Source organism: Thalassophryne amazonica, chromosome 4 (genome assembly GCF_902500255.1).
Source record: "Thalassophryne amazonica chromosome 4, fThaAma1.1, whole genome shotgun sequence".
Lineage (NCBI taxonomy): Eukaryota > Metazoa > Chordata > Actinopteri > Batrachoidiformes > Batrachoididae > Thalassophryne > Thalassophryne amazonica.
Genome location: NC_047106.1, coordinates 132,478,652 through 132,491,130, shown reverse-complemented (window position 1 = coordinate 132,491,130; position 12,479 = coordinate 132,478,652). Strand labels below are relative to the sequence as shown.

Below are 12,479 nucleotides of genomic sequence, written 5' to 3'. Positions count from 1 at the left end.
ATCCATAGTTTCTCCAAAAATATTAGTCCTATCAATGTTCATTTTTGACATCGTTCATTCTTGACCCAAAATACATTGTGTTCTGTTGTGGCTTGTTTCACGTCATTGTCCAAGTTAGCCACAAACTGTTTGTAATGCCATAATACTGGACATTGTGATGCTCCACTGTGCATTTGTGAGAATGAACAGAAAGTAGAAAGGTGTGTGTTGTCAGAGAAGGCCTGACACTGGTGCTGCATTTAGTTCAGCAGAGAACAATGAATTTTTTAAACACTTGTCAAATTTTTTTCTTGTGCTGAATGCAAACTGGGAGAGTGTCTCCCTGCATTACCACTCTCAGGGCTGTAGACATGCGTATCACAGTCACGTGATCCAGCCCAGTCTCACGTTTTTGTTTTTTTTTGTGCTCCCGTCACAAAAATAAGATTCATTTCGTGATTTCATTTTGCATTTACTGAGGACTCTTAGTGCATGCAGTTACACTGAACTAAACAACAGAAAAGCAGAGGACAAAGTATTAAACCTTGAGGGACCCCACAGAAAATCAACAATGGCCTCAAGTTTTTTTTTTTTTAACTGAATCTGATATGTGGAAAACCTATCTTCCAGAGATTACACAGCTGCTTTACATGATTGACAAACTAATAAATGTCTAATAAAATTATAACCGCTAGCTTTGTCCTCTTCTTCACCAACTACCAGGGTTACCTTAAAGTTTGCCTATGTGCAGTGATGTCAGTAATGTGTTACTTAGTACTTAGTCACTCTAATCTGACCGCTTTTTTCAGTAACGAGTAATCTAACGTGTTAATCTTTTCAAATCAGTAATCAGATTAAAGTTATTTCTCCGAGTTACTGTGCGTTACTATTATTTCTGTGTTGTGGGTCGATCACAACTTTAAAACAGGTGTCCCAATGAGATGCAGGGGGAGGTCTGAGCTGTCCACTTTCAGCAAGCTTCGAGCACAGAGCCGCATCCACTGTGCAGTTCAGCTCCGAGTTGAAGAACAGTTGTCTCTCAAAGCACGGTGACGCTCAGAGCTATGGTTTTACAAAGATATTTTTATGCTTTTTTTCTTTAAAACTCTGTGTGTCCTCTTTAAAAACAGCCAATCCATGACACACAAGTACTAATTTTTTTTCCCCACCCAAATGCACCCAAGTCTCTTTCTGAGGGCGACATGACATAAAAAACGCTGATAAAAACTTTCTTACCTGTCAATCTGGTCATGTTTTCTGCATAAATAAACGATATCCATTTTTCCTGCTCAAACAGCAAGCCAGGGGCAAATCCATGCGGGAAAGGAGCGTGGGCAGGGGGGAGACACGACTCCCCACAACAGCCCTAGATTAAAGCTCCACTTTTGAAGACATTTTTTCATACTATTGGTAATACTACTACTACTTAATAATAATAATAATAATAATAATTTCAACAACTAAAATGTTTAGAAAGAATTTAAATGTTAGAAAAATGTTAGAAAGAATTCAGAGTTACATTTATAAACAATGTAAGTTCGAAATGGTATGTTTTACTGCTATAATGCTGTCAACAGTTAAATATGTCAAGAAAGATATCTTTATTTTATTTTTTTATTAAACAAGTATTTCATTTAAGTCAAGAAAGGGTGATTATAAACTGAGTATTGGCAAAACGGGTTATCATGTTCATGTTGAGGTGGTGGTGGTGGGGGGTTGCCAGCAGCTGCTGAAAGTAACTAAAAAAGTAACTAGTAATCTAACTTAGTTACTTTTAAAATTGAGTAATCAATAAAGTAACTAAGTTACTTTTTCAAGGAGTAATCAGTAATTGAATTACTTTTTCAAAGTAACTGGCAACACTGCCTATGTGTGGTTAAAAACTGACCTGTCATGGATGTTGCCTTTGTCATCACCTACAGTGACAGTGACACTGCGTACTTTGGAGAGGTCAAAGGTCGGATCATACTGGTGGTAATCAGGTGTGACCCAGCCAACCCACACACCAGAAGGCTCCTGCCCAGCAAAAATCCTCAGAGAATAATAATACTGAAAACAAGAAAAGAAGAGTCATGTCAGAAGAATCAAGCACACATAATGATTCCCCCCCCCCCCCCCGTTTTGCCATTCTTGTTGCTTGCATATATTTATGTCATGGTAGAAAATCTTTTGTAACAAAATACTTGAATGAACAAACTGCTAAACCTCTGTACATGTAATTGACATTTCTAGTCTAATTATCTCCCCCTCAAGACTTTGGACCAGAATGATTTTCCTTTGTGCACCTCTTCACATGGTGCGCTACCATTGAGTGAAATTAAATGGAAATCCATGGACTCACAGTGGTGGTGTTTAAGATGATCTCTGGGTCATCTCTGTCATCAGGGACGACATCTTCCACCAAACGGGGCACCGTCGGAGGGGCAGGAGCAGGTGCTAGAGGTGTCATGGCAGCTTTCTTGGCCTTAGAGAAGAATCTGGTGTGTACAGTACATAAAATATATTACTGTGGAGAAATTTCCTAAAATTGCAATTACTGTATGGACTACACTATTCAGCATTCTCAGAATAGTATTAATACATAATTGTAAAAAAAAAACTGAAGCTGGATGCTCATAATCCTTCCACCTACAAAACTAATACAAATCCAATATTTTTACTACAAAAGAAAGCTAAAAGAATGATTAGTAAGAAACCATATCGTGAGCCAACAAATCCATTGTTTGTCTTTTTACACATTTTAAAATGTTGGGACCTGATTGATTATAGCATAATACAAATTATGTTTAAATTAAAAAACAAATTTTTACCACAACATGTCCAGGACCTGTTCAAAATGAGGGACTCCAGTTATAATTTGGGAGGAACATTATTATTTCAAAAATCAAAGATTTGAACTACTGTAAAAAGTCATTGTGTTGCTGTTAAAGGTGTTAATATTTGGAATAATTGCCCGGATAAGATAAAATCACTCGGTAATTTGGTTGGCTTTAAAAGGCTCTACAAAATTATTTAATTACTTGTTATAGCATGAAGAATTAGGTTTATCGATTTTGTTTTGTTTTTGGTGCACTGCTGTTTGCGCGTTTGTATTTTGAAATTTTACGTCAGTGACTAATTTATAATTTGTATTAGTTATCATGGGTATATGTTAATATACATATTGGTAAGGTCAAGAACCTGAATTCCATGAGCATTCTCTGGCTAGGTTTTTTTTGAGGATTGATTTGACTTCTGTGGGCCTTTTATAAAAAATTTAGCCCCCAGGTCCAACCCAAAAATCCCGGCATTTTTGAATCATGAATGAAGACACTTTTTTGAGTAAGTTGATCATGAGGATTCTGACATCATTTAGACATTATTACATCATTTTGACCCAGAAAGTCAAGATGGCTGCCATCCAGTAGCGTGAAAATGTCACTTTTGAATGGGAAGCACCTAGGATTATGAATGAATACATTTTTTCAGTGAAAATGAAGCACTGATACAATTTCTAATAGTTGCAGATTGATTTAAAATCAAGGTCACGTATGAAGGTCAAGGTCACTCAAAGGTCTTTTTTGAGCTCACACACAATGGTCACAGATTTGGGGCTGAGGGCCATATTGGCTGCATGAGTGTACAATTCTAGTGTTTGGCACAAGATCTTGTTTGCTTTAACTATGTACATTTGCCTTTTAGGTTAATTAGTTGTTCCTTTTTGTATAATTTCATATCACATACATCTGATAGAAATAGCTATAGTAGTAGATACTTGTTTCTTCTTTTTCAGGGATTGGTATGACTACAAAAGGCAGGTGCCTGACTTCTTGATGATGCCAACACCTCTCCTTTATGCCTGATGACAATGTCCACTGCTCCATGTGTCTTTGTGATAAAACCACCGATTCCATTACTGCAATTGAGAAGTGGGAAAACTTCAAGAAAAAAGCCCTGTTGTGGAGGGGTCTTGACAAATTTGGAGATGTTTATACAACTGTCAATTGGGGTAAAGGTCCCACTGGATAATGATGCATGCAGGATGACATTATGCAATACCACAAAACTGGAACAAGTTACAAAAAAAACAAAAAACAAAAAAAAAAACAGAAAAAAAGAGAAGTTGATGAATGTCAAACTGAGTCTTCATCTATGTCTGATGTTTGTTCCCTGTTGATGTTTGTTCCAAGCAGCTGTGATTGAGTTTAGGGCTGATACATGATAAAACAAATGTGTCTGGTGCTGCAAGGGAGAGTCCACCAAGCACCCATAATCAAAGGTGTTTCTGATTTCAAATGATTATGCATGGGCAATTTTCAAGAGCCACACAGTGGACCGAGAAGATCAGACAATGCGAGACAGGATAAACTGTGTGATTGATTCTGTAGCTGATGACCCCTATTGCACATGAGATTCGTTATCATCACAAATGCTGGTTGAAATACTGAATTTATACAGCGCTTTTCCATCTGCATCAGATGTTCAAAGTGCTTACAAATAATGCCTCACATTCACCCCGATGTGAGGGTGCTGCCATACAAGGTACTCACTACACACCGGGAGCAACTAGGTGATTAAGGACTCCACCCAAAGGCCCTTAGTGATTTTCCGGTCAGGCTGGGATTTGAAACGAGGATCCTCTGGTCTCAAGCCCAATGCTTAACCATTAGACCCTCACCTCCCCTTGAATTAATAATTCAAGAATCACATTTAACATACACCAAGTTACAAAAGAAAACATGTCAGGTTAAATTGGATATAGGCAAATCGTGTTTTGCTTAATTAGGCACACAAGAAAAACATTATAACTTTCATATATGGATAAAATAATGTTCTTTGCAACACAAAGTGATTGTGTTTTCCCATTGTTAAAAAGGAAGATGATCGATGAAGACTCAGATTGGCATTCAGCAACCTCTTTTTTTTCTCTGTGTGTGTGTGTGTGTGTGTGTGTGTGTGTGTGTGTGTTTTTTAGCTTGTTCGAATTTTGTGGTATTGCATAAAGTCATCCTCCATGTATCATTGTTCAGTGGGAGCTTTTGTTGTGTGGGCCGCTGAAGAGGAGGTACTGCTGGCCCACCACCACCAGATGGCGCCCTGCTTGGAGTGCGGGCTTCAAGCACAAGAGGGCGCCGGAGCCACTGGGAGTGACAGCTGTCACTCTTCATCAGCACCAGCTGTCACTCAGTCAACAACTCATCACCATCTGCATAAAGGCCGGACTGCGACTCCACCTCCTCGCCGAGAAATCAACTACCATTCAGGTAACTTCTCTGCTGACTTACATTAAGTAATAATCTGAACTTCTTTGCAGCTGTTTTCCTGTGGTGTGTCCTTATCTGTGGGATTGGCGTTTGGTGTGGACTGCGACGGCTTCGCCTTACACCCCAAACCAGATAAGTGGTTAAACAGGAGCTGCACGAGTGTGTGATTGGAGGTGGAGGTGCTCCCTCCTTAAAGAACACAGACTGTGGGATTACTGAGTGTGCGAACTCACACTCATCAATACTGTTTCTGTTCTCTGCCAGCAGTACCGGGTCTGACTGCTGAAGACAGTGGCCACCTGGGGCGCAGGGCTTGGCGGCTCCGGTGTTCTTCAAGTCCGTTGGTGGTGGAAGCTGTGTGGGATCCGGCTCTTCTCTCGCCAGACGTCTTCTATCTTCGAGCCTGCCCACATGTCACCTTGTGTATAATTGACATTCCACCATATTGTTTTTGTCTGTACTTCGTTGTGTGATTCACAACATTAAATTGTTACTTTTTGGCTTATCCATTCTCCGTTCATTAACGCCCCCTGTTGTGGGTCCGTGTCACGACACTTTCACAACACCTTTATCCCAATTGACAGTTGTATAAACATCTCCAATCTTGTCAAGACCCCTTCACGACAGGGCCTTTTTCTTGAAGTTTTCCCACTTCTCAATTGCAGTAATGGAATTGGTGGTTTCATCACAAAGTCTACCACACTGGAGGACACATGGAGCAGTGGACATTGCCATCAGGGAGAGGTGTCAGCATCACCAAGAAGTCAGGTACCTGTCTTTTGTTGTCATACCAATCCCTGAAAAAAGAAGAAACAAGTATCTACTACTACAACTATTTCTATCAGATGTATGTGATATGAAATTATACAAAAAGGGAACAACTAATTAACCTAAATGGCAAGTGTACATAGTTAAAACAAACAAAACCTTCATCGTGTTAAACAATAGGATTGTACACTCATAGATATGCAGCCAATATGGCTAATATAATTTCATAATCCTTGGTGTTCCCATTCAAAAGTGACATTTTCACTCTACTGGATGGTAGCCATCTTGAATTTCTGGGTCAAAATGATGTAATAATGTCTAAATGATGTCAGAATAAGAATCCTCATGGTCAACTTACCCAAAAAGTGTCTTCACTCATGATTCTAGGTGTTCTGGTTCAAAAGTTAAGTTTTGAAGATGGCACCGGCGGCCACCTTGGATTTGGTCTGCCAGATCTGCCAAAAATGCCAGAATTTTTGGGAGCGACCTGGGGGCTAAATTTTTTTATAATACGCCCATAGAAGTCAAATCAATCCTCAAAACAAACTAGCCAGAGAATTTGTCACGGAACTGAGGTTCTTGATCCTACTATATGTATACATTTTTACTTTTTGGTTAAAGTGGTGGCCGTTTATAAGCTTTTGCTTCTGTCTACACCCTTTTGGGCACATGGGTGTGTTGTTAGATTGTTTTCTTTGTCATTTTGGGTCTGTGTGTGCCAAATAAATTCATTCATTCAAATTCATTCATTCATTCATTCTATGTCAAGTTAGCAAAGAAAAACGATGGAAGCTGTCTGTGGATGGAAAATTCACTTGTGATTGGGAGACAGATTGTAGTTCTCAATGACTTTTTAAACTGTGGCCAAATGAAAAGCTAGCTTTATATAAATAAATTTATGGTCATGGGGTGCTTGCTGATGTTTGCACCACATTTTGGGTGATAATGAGAAGATAGATTTTTTTTTTTTTTTTTTTTTTACAAACTTACCCTCTTTTCTTGCCCTTCTCTGACACTATGTCTTTCTCATTTTCCACAGAGAGCTCCTTAGCCACAGATGCCTCCTTTTTTTCCTCCTCCTGCTCCTTACGGCTGGCAGACTTCTTCAGTACTTCAAACTCAGAGTCGGGCTCCACCACAACCACCTCTTCCCCTGGGATGGTGAGAGAACGGGTGAGGGGAGTGGTGCCGGCCTGGATCTTAAAGGTCTCGTTGAACTGCACGGGCATGCTGAGCCTGAGGAACATCATGTCAGTGTTGGCGTTCTGTGAGCCAAAGGTCTTGTGGGTGAGCTTGAGGCAGGGTGCACTTTCCACAGTCCCATCCACACGGGCCAACTGTGAAAGAACAAGGACAAAGATTTATCAACCATATCCTACTAAATTTCTCTTCGTGGTACAGTAAAGGATGTACTGGTAAGTAGCTACCTCAACATGGTTGTGATCAGTAGGTACAGGAACAAACTGGGGCAAACTTTTACTAAACCACATGGTAATATCTCGCTTCATATTGATAGCAAAGGGTTCAAATCCTTCCTGCAGGCCACAGATGGCAAAAAAGCGGAGGCTGCTGACATTCCGACCAAGATTGATCCTTCCGACCTGAGACAGGCCCAGAGTGCACACCGGGATAAAACCTGAGGGGTCAACCACAGCCACAAGAAAAAAGAAAAAAAAAAGAAAAATACAAACAAGCAACAAAAATCAGTTGAGTTACTACAGTTACTAAAGATACAGTTACTAGCTAAAATGTTACTTTATTTTTAAAAAACTAAAAAAACGTTCTGACAAAACATAATAGTTGGTGTTTTTCATTAACAGCATAAAATGGTGATCAAATAATGCATATTTATGAACTTACCTTCCCCAATTTCAATATCTTTGAAAGCCATTTCTGAACCTGAGTCACTGATCAGCATTTCTCCATTGAGGGTAAACATGATGTTCATCTCAGTCAGGTCAATCATACAACCGACCACATCTCCAGACTGCCACTGACGTCCAAATGGTTCATTACCAATATGCCATCGTTGTGCCTGGAGAGAGTGTTGGAAGCATTAATGAGCCATAAAATTCACATTATAAATTATATAACAGCTGAGTGGATCCTTGTCATTTGGTGGGTTGTATGTCACCTGATATGGATTATTCATCCCATTGTTGCATGTGCAATTTGGTTCCATACCTTTAGTACCATTGCATGCTTCTGCTGTGGCGATCCCAAGTGGGAGCAGCCAAAACATAAAGAAGAATACAAGAAGAGCACGCTTCCACCACCACTAGTCCCGCTAGTGTGAGCATGCTGGCAATGTGCAGGATGGCGCTTAGCTTTAAAACAAACATGGCGGAGTTTGTGTTGCTGACAGATGACAATTTGAAAGAGCTAATTGACGGTGTTAGTTCTTCTAACACACCCACACACACTCACACAAATCCACCCTGCTGTAAGCCATCTGGAGGCATGAAAAGCTGTTCGGATGAAAAGCTGAAAAGCTGATATGATTTTTCACTGGACTGAGGAATTACAGGGTCTTTTTTTTCTTTTTGGAAGTACGAAGTCAGTGCATAGCATCACCGGACTAAACGTCACAATTTAGACTCCTATTTAAAGTTCGTGTTGGACTTTAGCAGCAGTGGAACACCACAATGTAAGTCCCTTTTCTGTTGTTACATACATGTATGTATGTACATAAATAAATACGTTAATGCTGTCTCAACAAAAACCTGAGTTTTGAACTGCAGACAGAGACGGTGTCTTCACTCTTAGTTCAGAAATTCCTAAGTTATCTTGTGATCTTAAGCTTGGAAACATCCCCCATGGGCCAACACTGGGCTTCACAGCAAAACAGGACTGTAACTCAAAGTTCTTCAAAGGGAACCCTTGCCTTTTTAACGGTTAAATTTCGGTCACTATGAATTACATGACATTATAATGGTTTCATGTCAGAATCTGAGCTTCTCCAGGTCAGGAGAACCCAAATTTATGACTTCACCCAAGGCCAGAATCTCTCCACACTGCCAGAGAACCTTCCCCCATGATAACACATGGCCATAAACCTTTGTCTTGACAATCAGCTATTATCTTTAGGTCCAAGTGAAGAAAGACATTCATTTAAAATAAAAGAATTGCATCAGTATTATTTTATTCATATATAAAGACTTCTAATGTTGGTATTGATTAAACGAAATGCTTTGCATATAATCATTCCATTTTATTGACATGTGTTCTTGTAACTGATGTGTGTTTAAGTGTGATCTTTCTGCATTATCAATATGTTGATGGTGAAATATTCTGTTTATCCAAAGGATGTGTTTAAGTGACGATTAATAATGTGTATCCATTCGAGTGTCTTAGAACAATAGTATAACAAAATTGTTAATGTGTTTAAATAGTTGAATCATTTGGGTCTGCCCTGTGAAGAAGTTTTCTGTGAGATTACACACCCTAAATGGGCAGTTTGGTGATGTCAGTCCCCCTTAAAAAGTGCTGCTCTGCCCTTCTCTCCCCTCTTTTTGCTCCCTCTTGCCTCTCCTCTTCGCTCCTCTCTTTTGTCTCTCTCTTCCTTTCTTAAACACTTAATTATTTTTGGGTAAACAAGGCCCCATGCTAAGCTAACCTAGCTGAAGCTACCACGTGGCATTCATTCTTTGTTTTATTCTTGTCTCAATTTTTGAGAATTTTAACCTGACGCTTTAAGGTGTGTCAAGTCTTTCGAAGTTTTAAGAGAACAACTTTTCAAAATAATAGCGAATTTACAGAAAAGCGACTTTTCCTTTTTTTGTAATTTCCCAACGCTCTTAAAAGTTTACTTTTTTCTAAATTCAAAGACTTTTAATCTGGCTGCAACAAACTTTTAAAAGCTATCAGAAACCATTTTCAACAAACGCCTTCCACCTCTGGGGTCCAGCAGCTGACGATGGAGCTTATTTCAAATCTGACTGCAAGCAGTCATCCTGTCGGTAAAGCCAGCTGACACAAGCTTTTGGGATCACCCAGGGAGACCACTGAGTTAACCCCTGACCCAAGTGAGCACGCTGCAGAACCTACATCAACGACAGACGGACGGATCGCCCAAATCATCTTTTCAACGGATCAGCTAAGTGACCCAGTTAAAGATTCCAGAAAAAGGGTTTGGTTGTCAATGGATACAAGATGGTTTCTTTTTAAACATATTCATATGTTTGTTTAATAATTTTCTTAAAAATAATTGGCTTCAAATTTCATAACTAAATTCTAATCAGATTTATTCACTTAAAGTCTTTAAGCTTCATCTCTCTTTCTTTCACTACTCATGAGTTAGTAAAAATTGTGTCCATAAATAAACTTATTTAATCACTGTCCACAAAAATACCAGTAAACTGTTCATTCCTTGTATAATTCTAAATATTTCTGCTGTGGTTCATTTTGTGTTCAGAAGGAAACCGTTGGTCAACCGTATCATGGAATTCAGACTTTCAGACCAGAGAATGATTAATTCAATTGAGACTGATTGATTAATTTGAGACTGATAAATTAATGAATGTCTATTTTAAAATACCTATGCTTCAAATAGGTGGTGCCCCAAGTAAATAAAAAATTAAATAATAATTATTAAACCCTAAAACTCTTAGTTATTTTGGTGACTCATTAAATGAGTCCTAAGCCAATCTAATTCAATTTGGGAGTTTAACTACTTATTCACTACATTTTATCTTGGTGCTCCGGCGTGAGCCGATCTAGAATTGACGAATTTTGTTACATCTTTATGGTGCCTCCGTGCGAGGTCTAGCAAATATTTGTTACATTATTATGTTGCCCGCGTGTGCGGCTTTGTAAATTCACTACATACATGTTTGTTCCAGCTTTAATCTCATGAAATATTCATACCATTGAACTCATAAACTTTCATTATTTGTATACTATATAAAGACACCAATACAGGGCATGTTATGACTTCTTTCTAACTATTTAAATTTTCTAAAATACATAGGCTTCATCCACCCCATGACCCCTAACTGGAATAAGCAAGTTTTGTAAATAGATGAATGTAAAAGCGCCTTATAACACATAAAACGAATGAGCATGAATGAGGCCGAATCAGGCCGAATGGGGGAAAATGCCATACCTTGTGGTGCAGTCAGGAGGGACAAACCATCGGGCAGCTGTGTACAGATGTTGTATGACCACTGAGAAAATGGGTGGATCCCGCGGTGACAGATTCGTGCATCATCGTGAGCATGTGCACGAACACAGTGCGGCCATTGTAAAATGTATCAGGACAAAATAATGATAAACTATAGAACATTATAAGAACGCTGAATACTGTTGAAATGTAAGACAATCATGTAACTGGTAATGATGTTTAATTGATGTTTGATGATTTGATGCTGGGAGGGCGTCTGTGTTGGAATTGAGGAAACAAAAAAAAAAAAAACAAAGATTTCTTTTTGTCTGTTAAAATATTTCTGAGCTGCATGGATGTGAGGCATCCATGCGCTCACATCATGAACATATCAGCCAGCAGCACGGAGGTGAAAACAGCCGGCCACACAGAAGGTCCGCACATCCAGCTGTCTCTAGCCATGACTGTCATCTCAAGCCTCCTTCATGCGCCACTCAGCCTCAGTCGTGCACATCTGAAATGGATCTACAAGTTGATTTGGTACATTTTCATCCAGATGCTCTTTGTGGCACAACTCCAACTTACATGGAGTAATGGGCACAGGTGATCTTGACCCGGGAGATCTTCTGTTTTTGAACCAAGTGCACTAACCTGCAAAGTACTACTGACGTTTGGTTTATTTTTCAATCACACAAACACTTAACCTCTCCTGTGCAACACCTATGCTTTAATGAATATGTGCTTCATGTGTAAAATGCAATGCAATCGTCTGGTTCAACGCCACATCCCCTCTGTTCAGAATGTACCAAATCTGTACATAATATTCTTCCAAAGATAATTTTATTGGTTGGACTCTGTCTCAACTTGAGTGAAGCTAAAGATGTGGACCAACCTTATTTCCATTAAAGACATAGGCCAGTTCATCTGCTCCCAGTTCAGTGTCAGCTCTGACATTAGGACGGGCCCAGCCCACTCTCATTTCACCTGTGGTCACTGCTTCAAACTCAAAGTACCATTTTCCTTGGGTAACAGCATATGACCGCTCTGCTCTGAAGACTCGGACCTTGTCCCCACGGGTGTTCTCAAGGTTATGGCCAGCTACACAGAAAACAAGAAAAAAGATCATTTTGAAGAACAACATACTGAAAACTCCCTGTTCACTTGTGTTAATGGAGGACTTACAGCTCTCCTGATCTGGGGGCTCAATGTTGTAACCGTAGCCAATGAGGGTGCGGACAGCGTTGTTAACACTGTCTCGGTTTGTCTTCTTTGTTCTCTCATCCAGCAGGTTGTACGGCACCAAACGAGGGTTACGCTTATTCAAGATGTCCTGTGACGGGAAATAACATGACATTCAGAAAACTACAGACATGTACGAAACTGGGTCT

General features: G+C 39.5%; 1 protein-coding gene across 1 annotated transcript in view; it reads right to left on the bottom strand.

Annotated features, from left to right (window-relative positions):
* Window positions 1-12,479, bottom strand: part of ryr1b (ryanodine receptor 1b (skeletal)) — a 468,306-nt gene that overhangs the window by 330,983 nt on the left and 124,844 nt on the right. The window contains 7 exon segments of the mRNA XM_034168593.1: window positions 1,868-2,028; window positions 2,321-2,456; window positions 6,981-7,327; window positions 7,418-7,626; window positions 7,851-8,025; window positions 11,984-12,189; window positions 12,274-12,421. Coding sequence (XP_034024484.1) covers window positions 1,868-2,028; window positions 2,321-2,456; window positions 6,981-7,327; window positions 7,418-7,626; window positions 7,851-8,025; window positions 11,984-12,189; window positions 12,274-12,421 — 1,382 coding nt within the window.